This window comes from Chroicocephalus ridibundus, chromosome 10 (assembly GCF_963924245.1).
Source record: "Chroicocephalus ridibundus chromosome 10, bChrRid1.1, whole genome shotgun sequence".
Lineage (NCBI taxonomy): Eukaryota > Metazoa > Chordata > Aves > Charadriiformes > Laridae > Chroicocephalus > Chroicocephalus ridibundus.
Genome location: NC_086293.1, coordinates 14345859 through 14361040, shown reverse-complemented (window position 1 = coordinate 14361040; position 15182 = coordinate 14345859). Strand labels below are relative to the sequence as shown.

Sequence of the window (15182 nt, the reverse complement as noted above, 5' to 3'; positions counted from 1 at the left end):
CAGCCACTGTTTTCTTTCCTACCGAGTTTTTCTGTAGGTCTGTATTTATGTCCTGGCTGTTGTGACTGCATGAAATGGCCTCCATGAAATAAATCCATTATAGTAATTGGGGTTAGTCCAGAGAGCAGCAGCATCTCGTGGCATTTCATGTACTGCTTGCTGATAGGTTTTTCCTTTTTTCTTTTGCCTGTTTTGAACTAATTTACTCCAGTTTATGATCAGGGCATCCTGGCACCCTGTTGTTGCTCCAGCAGTTCTTGAAAGAGATCATCCCCTCTGAGGGTCTCCGAGAAGGCTATTTCTGAAGTTGAATTTAAGCCCTAGACTGGGTTTTTGGATCTTGTAGGTGGTGTGCGGCTCTATCACGTGAAACAGTCCTAAAAAGCTTTTGTAAAGAAAAATAAAACCTTCTTTCCATATTCTTTTGTTGCTTGCTTTCTTTCTGTTTCAAGGTTCCGCTCTCCTGACATTTTGCTAAAAGGGATAATTAAACAAACTCGGAGCAAGTAGGTCTCAAATTGAACCCACACAGAAAACACAGAGCCCCGTCCTTCCCCCTCCAAGTGGAGGGCTAAGCATCTATCTGTTTTTATTAATGCTAGTACTCACCCCAGCCACCACAGGGCCCTGCCAGTCCCTGACACCTCCCTGGGCCACAGGGATTTGGGATGAGCAGCCCCATTCAGAGCCCCCGAGGCCACCCAGCTGATGGGGCTGCATGGACACCCCGCCACGGGTGCTGGGGCAGGGACATCCCAGCGCTTGCGGGCAGCTGCTTGTTGTATTGCAGGGATAATTCGAAACTCTCAAATTCCCTTTATTCCTCACTGCAGAGTGGGAAGCTGGAGATTTTGATGCAGTATCTTATCTGAATTTTTCACGTTGTTTTCAAATTAAAGAAAAACTAAACCTTATTATTATTGTTATTATAGTCCTTGCCTTGACAGCGCTGCGGCATTAATTCAGTCTTCCTTCCTTGCTCTCACCCCATCATTGAGGTTAAGACTGTCTGCCAATATGATCAAGTTTCAGAAACAAAATTCTAACCAGAACAGAGTAGCCAGAAGTGGACAGGCCTTTATTTAATACGTTTGCACAGTAACTAAAGGTAGGTCTCACCCACGGACATGCTTGTGTAATTGCTCGCTCTGTTTAGTTTGGGAAATTTATAGATAATGTAAACCAGAAAATACTGAGTTTATTACAAAAGATTTTTTTTTTCCACATAAAACTCTGTGTCATTGAATTTAGAAAGCACATAAAATTCTCAGTTTTATTTTTGGTAAGCACTATCTATTGAAAAGTGAAAATATCAGAGGGATCTCTAGGCAGAATTTGTGAGCTTCCCAATGAAAAGACAGCACAGTGCCTTCCTTTCATGTCCCAAGGTCTTTGGCAACTGTGCCACTTTCTGAATGACACTGAAGGTATGTGCCAAGAGTTCATTCCCAAAGCAGGTATTATACGTGGTTATGGTCACAAAGATATCCTTGCACAGCATGAATGCCAGAGGAGCTCTGAGGCTGTCAGCATTTTGATTTGGTGGGGGGAAACACCATCAAAACCACATATATTCTTAAAATATACCCAAACAGTTTAAATGCTGTCAAACAGAGCGGCAAATCACAGAAGATGTAGCATTTCTCATAGGTGGTCCTTAAAGTTCTACTCCGGGTAAATTGGCATGTGATAATATATGACTACAAAAAAACACGTCTTCTAATAAGTTATAAAAGCTTTTCTTTGATTCAAATCCAGCGATGAGTGGCAATCTGTGAGAGTCTTATCCTTCTAGAGACTTTCCTAGCAAATACTTCCATTTTTTTCTCTCTCATCTGCACGTCATACTGGAAGACAACTGGGAGCTGGACTTGTGCACTATAGGAAACATTATTAATCTTATTACCATCTGAGCACCTCCCCAGGTGCTGCTGAGCAGCCTTTGCTGGACCGTGCTGGAAAAACCATTTATTTAGCTCCTCAAGGGCCTGGTCCAGTATCAGCAGATGTCAATGGAAAGACTTCCAGGGAGCTCAACAGATCAGGATCCCAAACAACCTCCAATATGGTAGCCTTCTCTAGGTTTCTTTGCTCTTTTCCTCAGAAAGAGTCATAGCCAAAGCAATTAGGAATATCTGAAGTAGGAGATGTATCACGCTATACATCTTTTCACAAAACATCTTTTTCCTGGGGGACGCCGAAGTTGCAGAACATCTATTCTGGGGGCACACAGATGACACCCAATGTTTCTTAATTATGTAATAAGTACTTTTAGGACGGTGTAGTCTTGCCATCTCTGGCAAAGGCAAACATGGTAACTGTTCTGCTCACAGTATTAAATACACTTCTCTTGCTATGCAGTGGAAGGATGTGTTTAAACTCGCAGTCTATCACTATTCCTGGATAGTGTAGGAGAGTCCAGGAACACTCAAGATGTCTTTTCCTGTGTATATTAACTTGCTGAGAACAAAATAGTGTTCTTAGAAAACATGAGTCTTACAGCAGAAGAAAGTTTCCTTCATGACTGTGCTACAAAGGTTTCCCAACAGCTGCTTGTTCATTTGGGTGCATGAAATATTAGGTTCAGCCTGCTCACAAGTGCAAACACGTAATTTCTTCTCACTGTGGCACCTTCACTGTGGTCATTTCCACCTGGCTTTGTAAAGTTGGCAAGTGCAGTACTAGCACAATGTCTTCATTGTACGAGCTGTCAGAGGAGAGCTGCGGAGTTCCTGCGACCTCGGTGAAATGCCAGCCTCCCCCCAACGCCAGCTGTTTGTCCTGCCTTGCAAGGAACCACAAGGAACCCAAAGAGTTTTGCTGGTGTCCGATGTGAGTGGTGAACACCAGCGGCTTCAGGTGTTGCTAGGTGGTAGGTCAGCACACCCAGGGATCAAAGGGTTGGTTGGGCGACCTTCAGCACACTGAGCTCGCCAAAGCCCCCAGAGCAAAACCCCTCGTCTGCCCAAGCAGGGGGGTGGGTGAGAACTCAACCCTGCTCTCAACACTTCCTCACATCAAAACTTTCATGGAAGCTTTTGCTCACGGCTCAGGTGTACAACCCCTTCCAAGCAAGGAGGTCACAGCCCAGGCCCTCAGAGGAAAAAGTGAGTGTCAATGAAATGGAAGAGGTGTCACTGTTTTAACACTGAGATTAGGCAAAATCTAACCCCCATTAATCCTTCAGAGCAGGGCCTCTGGTTTGTTCTTTTTTCAATCTATTCTGTATTCAAAGCAAGTACATTTTTTCTGTCACTATACCGCTATTGTTAACAACTATAAATGTATTAAAAACACAGGGGCATTTTAGTATGTGTATTGTGCATAAGAAATATTGTTACATGACAAGCTCCAATTGGCAAGTGAAAAGAGGTTTTATTGAAGGAAATAGCAGTAGCAAACAGTGAACTATGCAGAATAATGGTAATTGTTCCTTTAACATTGGCAGCGCGCGTTCACTTAATATGACTGCTCCTCTGTCTCTGCCTCATCCAGACCCAGAGGACCTGTTAGACAAGCAGGCAGCCACCTCTCTCTGGGATCAAGCTGTCAATGCAAACTTGCTTTCTTTCTATTTCTCGGAGCTAAGCTATACCCCCAGAGCTCCCGAAGCTTTTCCTGAGTGAAAGCTTTAAAAAAGCTCCATTCTAAATTACATCACACGAGCTGTTCTCTTCAGACTGACAGAACAAAAGCGGGGAGGGGGGGGAGAAATGCCAAAAGTACCATCTGAATGACTTCTGAGTTGCACAAAACGATTTACCTCCTCATGCTTTATCAGAGCAGACTAGTTGTCTTGACCTTGCCTACCAAACCCCCAGCAGTGTCCCCTAACTAGCAGAGAAAGTTTTCATTGTCTGTGTTCGCAATACAAAGAAATACAGAGCTGTTGGGTGCAGGCTTTTTGCTTGCAACAGTGGGGTCTTGGATGCCCCATTAAGAAAGGTCCTAATGGGGGCATGGTGCTTTCTAAACTTTTTTAGATGACATGGTCTCTAACACAGCCAGTTCATTGCTACCGGTAGAGACCAGCCTGTGGGTGCTGCAGAGCCTGGTGTGCTCGCCCTTTAATCAGGGACATCCCAATTAATGGTCATGGTGAAGACTGCTGAGGGCCACTGGCAAAATCTGAGAGGTCTCTCAGGTTGGCTCCAGCTGGGACTCTCCAATTAAAGGTCATCAGCAGAAGTGAAGGGAGCAGATAAGCATTACCAACTTCTGTTGGGGTTGAATAGGAAGAAGATATTGGCCTATCTCCCCTTTCCAAAGGCTTTCAGGTGGTACCAATTGGTTGGAGAACCCACACTCAGCAAAACATCCTCAGCTGGGAAGGGAGGCGGCCATAGGCCTTTCTCCTTCTTCAGCAGATAAATAAAGGTAAGAAGAAGAAAGCAACATTATGGCTGCTCTCCAGGTAAGGGTGGAATCAGGGGCCTTTGTAGGTGACTAGGTGTCAGTTTGGGGGTTGCCTGATCCCAAAGTAATCTACTGAGATCCTGCAAATAGAAATGAGCAGGTTCTGAGTGGCTCATAGGCTGGCCCTTTTGGGATTCTTACTCAATTTTCATAAGAAAGTGGTTGCGTGGTTAAGAGCTTGTTATCCTCATAGTCAAAAACTTGTAGGCTTAGCCCACAGCACTTGTTCTGCTGTTTTGAGTAAACCTTAAAGTGTTTAAGTCATTAATATAAAGAATAGTCTCATTTTAAACATGGCCTGAAATCTGAAACAGATAATGGGCTAGTACTAAGGCAAAAAATATTACTCACTGTCCCCATAGGATTAGAATAATTGACCTTGTTTTCTTGCATGAAAGGGGCAACTTCGGTAGCTGCAAAGATATGGAGCCATGCCCTACATACTGTGGGGAGAAGGAGCTGAGAAGGTGGGGGACTTACCTGAGCCTCCAAGGGGATGTAGGATGGGGCTGTCCAGTTCTGGAAAACAAGAATGGAAGAGGAAGGCTTGACTAAGCAGGAAAAGCTCCTCAGCTGGTGAGGTAGCTTTGTTGTCCCCCATAGGCTCCAATGTTTTGTAAACTGCTCAAAACAGTATTGTTATCACAGGAAAGAGAACAGTCAAGGTGCTGGGGCTGGAGACTTAGTTTCCTTATTAACTTCACAAATATGGAAAAAAATAGATATTAATAGAAGCTGGGATATACCTCTTCCCCTTAGGGATCCGGTGCCCTCTGGCTCTCATTGAGATGATTTCTTCCCCCCCCGGGGACGCAGCCAGTTTTCCTGTGGTCAACACAACTTGTCTTGCACAGAAGAGCAGAGACTGCCCGACCATCCTGATTCACTGGTGCAGCGTTCATCCCTGAGTTGCTGGTGAGTAAAGCTTACATTTTTTTGCTATGCCTTTCTGGTGGCTCATGTCTGAGTTGTCTTCGTGTACCTGATCAGCGAAATGGCTCTGCCTTGATCCATAAGGGACCATTGTAATGCCCATTAAAGCTGATGGAAATGCTTGGCTTCAGGGCATACTATATCAGGTGTTGTATCTGCTTCCTACGCCAAATCGTGAAAATCTTAATTAGGCAAAATCTTCATTAAAATAATTTCAACCGAGGAAAACACTGGTAATAAACCTGAATACAGACCTCATCACTGTGTGCTTCATCGCATCCCTGTTCCTGCCACTGGTACATATGAAGATGCTGGTCTTTCAGTTTTTGAAGCTAGCAGAGTAAGTTATTCAACATAACCACTGTAATACACGCAGCCTAGTTTTCTGGACCATGGTTTTAGGATATGCTGGGGGTTCAAGTTTAGCTCACCCATCTTTATTTTTCTGTTGCAGCATGGCAATACTTGCTATGCTTTAGGTATATTGAAGCTTTGCAGTGCCTTTCACCACTGTGGTATCTGAGTATCTCAAAAATGACGGCAAAGCAGAAAATTTCATGGTGTTTGTAGCATTACACACTTCTCGTTTGCTTGGTGGGGAAGACATAGATCTTATCTAAATGACTGAATACTTGGGTGGCGTTGTGATCCCACTGGATGTGGGATTTTGTGCCGTACAGGTCACTCAAAGAATGTTCTGCATTTTTTCAGTATATGTTCTGCAGTTTTTTTTCAGTAAATCTGGATTTGGGTGCAAATTGTGGAAAAAATGCTAGCCTACCTTGTAAATTTGAAGTTGTGCTTGTAACAGTGGCAACCAGAAGCTTGCTTGCTTATCAAATGAGGAAAATATGATCTGGAAATAACTTTCAGACATCAGGCAGGGTACCATGGTCCTATTTCCAGGCTCTTGATTCAAGCACAGCTGGCGTCTCAGCAGGACAGCAGCAAAGCTCCCCATGGCATGGGGACAAGTGTGCTTGTAGGCGAAGGCTTGTGAGTCTCTGACAGTAACACAAGCAAGACCTGGAGTCCCTGGGGCACTGTGTGGCTGAGAAGAGATTAATTTGCTTATGCCACTGCGCAGACCACACTACCCTCCACTCCTACCCTGCAGTGATTCATGTCCTGTATTCCTCTGCCTGGTACGCTGCTACGTGCTTTGGGGATGTACATTGTGAATTACTTGCTCTCATCTGGACCAAGGTCCAGAAAGCTTACTTAAAAACCTGTAGATAACTCTTCTCCCTTTTCTTCTACAAGTATGTGTAAGCCAAGCTTTATGGTCTCTTTGAACTTTACTAAAAAGAGAACACAAACATTTGCCTCTTCCCATGTGTCTGTTTCAAGCCATGACTGTTCTGGAAGTGTGATTTGTTTACATCTTTCCATAACAAATGACAATGGTTAAGGTTGCATCTCTGCCAACCTCTTTCAAAGTGGTTTCAAGTAGTTTACTTAAAGGGATTATTTCATCTGCCACAGCATTTGAGGCAGCTCTGAGGTAGTGTCTAGCTTGCACAGAACAAGACCACTAAACATCAGCTTGAGGTAGGAAATTTAAGGTCCAACAGACAGTAGGATCACAAGAGCATAGAGTGATAGTTTCAAAGTGTGCTGCACCTGAAGAAAAAAGAAATTGCTTGACTTTTCCTTTCCTGATAGTAGCAGAAAGACTGGAAAAGGCTAGCAACAGCAACTACCTGTTGGAGGTGATGACTGCTTAAATCCTGGCTGTCCCTCAGTGGTGCTTGCAGTAACCACTTAATTCTCTTGTGCCTCAAATAATCCCCTACAAAGCGGGGACATGTATAGTTCCTGATAACACATGATTGTTTAGGTGCTGAAGTCATGTCTGTAAGTTAATATACGCTCTGTAAATGCAGTTGTCAATGTCTTGTGGTTGCTTTGTTCAGCTTCTGAGAGAGTCTTAATTTTTTATGCAGTGAGCTTCTACAGGTATTACAGCTTATGGTCACTAGTTAGCTACAGCATGAGGGTCAAACTTTGAAAACTGTAGTTTTTTTCCAGCCTGTAGGTTTCCTCCCCCTTCAAGTCTGTTTTCTACTCTTGCCAGTACCCTGCCTTCTGTTTAAAGGCATTAGTAATACCAAATAAAGCTAAAGATGCTCGTTATAACAACTAAGTTGTTTCCTTTTTAATCAGAGCACATGCTCATGCCAAGTTTGGCACGAAGAATCTGTGTATGTGTCTGGTTTAGGGTGCAGTAAGCTGATCGTTTGTTAGAAGACTAGTGCATTTCATAAACTTTTGCTTTTCGTTGTACAATTTACTGGGAGGTTGGTATGAGCATTGGTAATCTAATCTTTGCTTGGCTGGAGGTGGTGGAAATACAAAGAATGGGAAACAAAAGGCTATTTCCATGTGTGCTGAATTGTGGTTTGGTGGCAGCAATTGTCTTGTAGCTAAGTAGCCATCAAAACCTTATTTGGGGTGGCAATAAACTTAAAAAAATCTTCAGAAAATATATCAGTTTTCAAAGAGCAAAGAAAGATGCAGCAATTATTGTGACACAGGTTTGCAGTCTGTTTCCGATTATCCTTTTGGCTGGAGAGCAGGGGTTTCTAATTGTAAGGTTAAGGAATCCTTTTTATCTATCTCTTGCCTCCTAATCCTATGCTAGACAGTATTGTTTTCTGTGCCTTTTGTCTTCTGGGGAAGGAGACAATCTCTGGCTCATGCAAACATCTTGTTAAAGTCTGCCGAGGATTAGGGGGTGTGACAGTTTTCTTGCTGAGCCTTTTTATTGGGGATTTTTATGCCTGCTTTTCTGGGAGGTCTTTGAAATGTCTTTTATGTAGCAATCATTTCACTCTTTCTTTGTTGTCTCAAATGTTGAGGCTGTATTCTTCTCATCTGTTCCTGTTTATATTCCATACTAGCTGGTCATAACAGTTTAGCTTGAAACTATCATCGCGCCGTGTGCTTCTGAATTGCAGGAGCGCTGTTCACTGCTCTAGGACAATGGCAAGTTTGAGCTTTATTTCAGGGCTTCTGAAGCTTTAGCATGGTTGTTTGGTATGAAATGCTGTTAAAGAGGTTCTAGATGAAAAATAATAACCTAGGAGTTGGACACTTCCAGTGTCCACAGGCACTTAAAAATGTTCCTGCTATGAGGTTCCCCCTTAGAGTGGAGTTCATTACCAGCTGTTTGGTACGATAGGTGCTCAGTCTGGTCTAAACGCCTGCAATAACAAACGGAAGAGACAAGCCCGCCCTGCTGGCAAGTCATCCCATCTTGGCAGAAGGGTTGAAGCCAGGGAAAAAATTGCTCTTTGGAAGACTTGTCCCTGTTCTCAACCCCTGCAGTTACCTACAGACAAAATATAGGTAACGACCTGCACCAGAAACCAAACTTCTAGGTAACTGAAGTTAGAAAATACAAAGACTAACCCTGGCCAAAGAAATGAAAGAACTTATCTTTTCCAAGTTTTTCCAAATTTCTTGTGAAATTTCACACTTCAGTTTCAGAAAGCTGTGGGGTTGGTAAAGGTACTTAAGGACAGATAAAACACAAGATTTTGCTTCCTGAAGTTTTTATTAAATCAATGTTTCTATATTTTGAGTGGCTATCTTAAGGCAAATGGACTTCTCGTCTCACTTTTAATGAGATGGTAAGCACATTATTGCCAGTTTCCCACAGTGCTTATTTCTGATGCTGTGTACACTCGGATACCAGCTGGGGAGATCCCAGGTTCAATGCTAAGTAAGAAGCCAGGGTTATGCAGCCTTGATGAAAATGAAGGTATCAGAGGCATGTTTCTGAGACATTTGTATGGAAAAACTGGTTGCGTCACCTCCGCCTTAAGAAGATTAAGGTAAAAATTGTGGGGTTTGTGAAGTCATTACTAAAACTGACTAATGTGCACAAGATGCTGTTTCAATTTTTTAATCTATCTAAACCCTTATTTATTTCACTAAAGAGTGTATTGTATCTTCACAGAGGAAGAAGCTACCAGCTTAGATGTTTATCTTTTGCGTCAATAAATACCTTCCTAAAAGCTGCGTTTTCTCTCCCTATCAAAAATTTGCCCCATGTAACACAGCATTTCCGCCTGCCTTTGCTTGCAGCCTCTCTAGCCTAATTTTTAGTGTCTAAAGCCATATATATCGTTCCATTTCACACTCAACCACAAAATCCACTCTTCCAGATATGACCTCAGTTTATTTTATGTTGCATGTCTTTTTCTTAAAGTATTTTATACATAGCATAATATGCAATGATACGGCACTGATGTTTATCAAAATTGTTTCACACTATACTTATTTCGATTCCTGTCTTTTTGGATCAAGTACAATACAGCTGCAGATTAATACCACCTTTTAAAATAGGTTTAATGTGTTTATTTTCTTAACACATTCACTCCATCCACTAACTTGTTATATGGATTATATTCAATGGGAATCTTGTGGGACTATCAAAGGGCATTTATTTTCTATTGAAATAACAATTAAGATAACATGCAAACTAATACAGTAATCAAATAAACCTGGCAAATAACAAAAACTTTTTTAAAGCTGCAGAGGCACGCTAACAAATCTATTTGATCAATATATGGGATGTGAAAAAAGAGGAGACAAGATTGACTGATGAATAAAATGGAACTGACACAAATAGGCTGACAGCCAGTCGCAAGTCTCTTTAGGGCAAATGCAATTAACTTAGAATAATAGACTCAAATTTGATGGTTAGAAATGCATTTTTATTAACAATCACAGCCTGAATCATTATGCACTCTTATGAATAAAATTGTAGTTATCCTGAAAGTCTGTGTATATGTGTATGCATGTACATACAAAAAAGCCTTGTTGAAGGAGAGCGTTATTTTTGTGACAGAATAGATGTACGAGATTTAAAATATAAAGCATACACAAGTATAAATCTAAATATTCAAACCAGCAATGTAAAAATCACATATGTGGTGTGCTAGTGTTAATGATAAAGGCAATAAGCATCGGTCCCAGGACTGCTTGTTCTTTTGGGATGTGAAATTGCAATCAGGGATTTACAGATTTCATTCTGAGGCAGAGAAGTCATTACTAGAAACATAAGCTCATTCTCTTTACTTTAATAGCTATTTTAAATCATTCATTTAGAAAATACATTAACTGTTTATTGTATAGGCAGTACACTTCTATTGGTATTCCATTTTCATGCCTTTTTATAATCCTTTTTAACAAATTATTTTATTAAAAGAAGATTAGAATTAGCAAAAGGATTCTACCAGTTTTTGAAAATTCTACTCTTGAAGAAGGATATTTCCCATTATTAACAGGTATGCAGTATTAAAACTTTAAAGGGAGGGAAGATATTCAATTGCTAATGTGTCCTTTTTCTTTTGACCTTCATTGCGGAGGCTGATTGCTATTTGTAAATTACTTTCAAAATTACTAATCTCATTTAATTTCTGAATAAATACATAATCTTCTCTTTTTTTCCACAAAAAATCCTTGGGATTTAGATATGAAAAGAGCTGTCTGTAGGATATGTTATGGTGCAGATGTCTCTTATTTGTGGGAAACGATAAAATACACCACTTAATGCGGAGAAACTCTACATGGTATTAGGGAAGTATAACACGAATATGGAACCATGATACCTGCAATGCTTGGTGCTGAAATATCTTGAGGAAAAAGGTGTAATGGTAGGAAGTAAAACTGCACTGGAAATGATTTAAATCTAGTGTTCTCCAGCTCAGCGTCCTTGGTGGACCACTGGCTGGCCAGGGACAGGATAGCAGCAAAACATGGTGCTCTGTAGCTGCCTATAGCATGAAGAAGCTGGTGTAAAACGTCATTGTGGTTCTCAGACAGTTTCTGGGGTTGCTGAGCTCGATCCAAGAAGAAACCACACTTGGTTTTCTCCACTTTGAAGGTGGTTTTAATCCTCCCTGTCTCTCAGAAGTGAGAAGTGCGCAGATATAGTGGGAAAGCAGACTGTCTAGTGCTTGGTAGGGGAGAGGCCCCTGAAACCATTGAGAACCAGGATAGCATGTGGCTGGGGAACAGTTTTTTCTGGTAAACACCTGATGTCTGGGGAATTTGTAGGTTGCCATTTTGGTTTTCTGCCTTGAATTAGCCCTGAAGTCATTGCCATGAGGGGAAAACTGAAGAACTCCAACGGTTGCTGGAGACTTTCCATCCATTTCTTTTTTTTTTTTCCTCCTTTCCTAATCTATTCTAGATATTCACAGCAGCCCACCACAACAGTTCCTGAGCTGGCTTCTTGAATAGCTGGTATTGCCTAATCTTGGAGATAAGATGGATGGATCTCACATGTTGTTCTAGCACCACCAAATCTGGTGTGTGCCTAAAAAGGGAATAAACCTGTTGAGTCTCACAGTTGTTTTACTTTGACACAGAAATTGTTGCAAAATGCTCAGACTTGGACTGCTAAAGACTTCTCACAGGTCTACATTTGGTGTAGAGGGAGTTTGAGTAGTCAAATTTATGTTATCTATTCAATTCCTCCTTACCGTGTCTGTAGATGTGTCACTGGAGACTGATGGTAGAAAAGTTACTTCTTGGATGTGATGCCAGAAAAAGAGTATGTGCTCTTTTATGACCACAGTTACTTAGTGTTTTAAATGAGAAACAGGTCTTAAAATAACTTAGATGAAAGGTTTAGTAGGTAAACAGACTAAGGAAGAAAGACCAGATATCGGCTGATTTAAACGGAGGCAGCTTCTTTGTAGTCAATGCACAACTAGTATAGGGGCTGGGGCTGCGGGCTCCGTTCTTCCATCTTGTTGGTTTTAGGCCAGTGAAATACTGCTGAACTTCACACAATGTTTCCTGATGTGTGGTGATGTAAGAGAAAGGAGGCTCAGGCCCTGCTTGATGATAGACTAATTCTCCACTGATGTAATCATCCAACCAGAGCAAGAATGACTCACTCCATCCATAAATATCTTGGGGCCTGCTTCTGGTCACGCTTAAATCTGTTCACACCAACCTCATCTCACTCGCTTGAATGGGCTTACTCCTGACTTAGAATGATACACGTAAGAGAAAACACAGGCCCTTAAAAATCAAATCATAATTAGTTTCCCTTAATAGCTGCTCTATTAAAAAAATTCAGATCTTCCAAAAAAAAAAGTATTAGAAAGCAAAAGAAGATGCTTTTAAGTGCATTAGTTTTTTTTTCTTAACCCAGCAGTAGTAGACTTGGTGATATATCTTACTTACAATATGTTTCTATTGGCATTCAAATTCCATATTTTTATATTCCCTCTTCAGAAGTTTATTTCATTAAAAGAAGGTTAGAACTAACAAAATGAACTTCCATATTTTGAAAATGCTTATCCTGAAAAGGATATTTCTCCCCAGCACCTCCATCTTAAACCTGTTCAAGTTCAGAACTCTGGTTTCACCATTTCATGCTCTCAAAAATATTAAAAGATTCAATTCCCCATTGGTTTACACTTTCCTTGCTTTCTACCTTCTACAAATATGGCTTGGCCAGGATGTTCTCGATGAAACAAAAATACTTTTGCTTTACTTTCTGTTCACCTCATCCTCAAGCAGGTGCCAGGCAATCTGCAGTAGCTGTTCTGCTACCTGAGAAACGTTCATATATAGAAACACCAGGCCAGCCCCTGTTGTCGCAGCATGGGGAGCCAAAAATAGATGACATGAGAACATATTTCTTCCCATGAAGATTTCTGCAGCTACGTGATATCTTCAGATAAGCAGGTTTTAGTGGTAGAAAAGAATAGTGTTGGATTGGAGAATCTAGATGCTTTTATAATATAAAAATAGTCTCCATAATATATGTTTTATTAGACAGGGATAGATAGACATATTTGAATATTTCTTTCCCCCAGTGATGAAGAGTTGTGCAAACAACTGGTCCTCTGTGTCAGGTGTATGCCAATTCCTCCTATTAGCATGATTGAAAAGTCACAAAAAGTGAATTGTTTACAAAAGCCGCATTTGTAACTTATTTAATTGCACAGCATTGGTTTCCTGTGTGATTCAAGACTATCCTGAAGGCTGAGTTGCACTAGACATCAAGTTGCGTTAGTGCCACTGGCACAGGGGAAGATGGTATATCTTAAAGGTGAGGAATGATGACAAAAAGTGTTACAGATGATTCATCCGGAAAGGACTCCCTAGTTCAGCTAGCCCGAGCCTGCATGACACGAAAATATCTGTAGGCTAATCCCTTAGGTGTTTTCCCTCTCATTTTCTCTTGACACCATCAAGTGACAGTGCCTGAAAAGCTTCCTGGGGCAGAGAATTGCCTAATTGTCCTTGCTTGGAAGATAGTTCCCTACCATTCAAGCTATATTTTCTTATTTTCCCAAATAAGTATAAGGGCAGGCATCCTGCTGTGGAAGCCGAAAGAAACTTAATGGGGTAAGTAACTCCAAGTGGAGTAAAGCAGTCCACACTGCAGGTTTTTCAGAACTTGATTTTTCTGGAATAATTTGTTTCCTCTCTGATCTTGGTGGCGCTAATTACGCTTTTCTTCAAAATAAAGGGTCACATTTTGTTCTCTCATGTGGGTTTTTATTAAACCAAATTGCTCTTAAAGACACCAAGGCAATTGCCTTTTCAGTTAGGACCTAAATTTGCTAAGGTTTGATAGGTATTTTATTTATAATAGGCAGTGTCAGTGATGATAGAGCAAGGGATTGGTTCTGCATCGGTTTTTATGGCAGTGCTAATAAAGTTCTCTGGCTCCCAGATAACATCTAACAGGCCCTATACTGCAGCGCAAAATTATGGTTAAGACTCAGCTGGTAGTTACTGTCCAGTAAGTGTTCGATATATTTTAGTAGGGTGTTAGTAAAAGTTAACTCTAGTCACTGGTGATTTCTGCCATGGCCAAAAATCTGTCAAACTAGATGCTCAGTGCACATACTCTTGAAATGCTCTTGTCCCTAAAAACTTGAGGTCTACATAGGTAGCTGAATTGGGATGATTTTACAGATGATAAGCTGCAGTGTGGACACAGGTTTGGGGTTTGTTTTTTTTTCCCCTAAAGAACATAAAGGCAGCCTAGGAATAGCCAGGTATGAAACTTTGTTATTTTGAGGGTTAAATAGATAGTAAAAAGCATATTTTTCTCCAGTTTTAAATAGGCTTTATCCTCTATATTTCTCAAAAATCCTTCATTTTCTTCTGTAATCAGGGAGACAACCACATTGATACAGAGCTGGAAAGCCACCTAAAAAGTGTGTCTTTTTAATTCCTTTAGGTTCAGTTTGAACTCTTCATAGAAGAACACTTATGTAATTTCAGTGAAACTTCTAATGTTCCCAAGAGAAGGTGAATTGGTGAGGGTTACCGTTATGCTTCTCTTCAAACAATCTCTCCCAAAATATTAAGGAAGGAAAACCACGAAATCGCCCTAAAATGTCAAAAAAACACCTACATAAAGTGTTACTTTCTTGTGAAACTAAGCAGAACTGTAACTACCTTGGAATTCAGAGTAGTCCATAGAGTTTCGGGATTTTTTTTTTTTGGGGGGGGGGGGGGGGGGGAGCAGCTAGTCCAGTACAACTATCGTGTCTGACCAGAGCTCATAGAACCGTCCTCAGTAATTTTTCCTTCAGAGGGGTTTATTCTTTGTGCATCAGTGAATGCGGTCAGACCCCACTGACTATCACCAGAGGCCCCCATCTTTAAAGCTAGGTGCTGCTCCCTGAAAGCCAAAGGGAGTTTTGCCATCGACTTTGATGAAAGTAGGAACAAGCCCTTTACTTGCAACTTAAAGCAAGTAGGTTAGAATTATGAAGAATGATTATTTAAAATAGCAATGATGTAATATCAGTGTCAATTCCATTATTTTAACAGATGTAAAT

At 41.0% G+C, this 15182-nt stretch overlaps 1 protein-coding gene across 1 annotated transcript in view; it reads right to left on the bottom strand.

Moving 5' to 3' along the window:
- Positions 1 to 15182, bottom strand: part of MDFIC2 (MyoD family inhibitor domain containing 2) — a 47253-nt gene that overhangs the window by 14419 nt on the left and 17652 nt on the right. The window contains exon 2 of the mRNA XM_063348546.1: positions 4897 to 4935. Within this exon, the coding sequence (XP_063204616.1) occupies positions 4897 to 4935 (39 nt within the window). The remainder of the gene's footprint in view (positions 1 to 4896; positions 4936 to 15182) is intronic.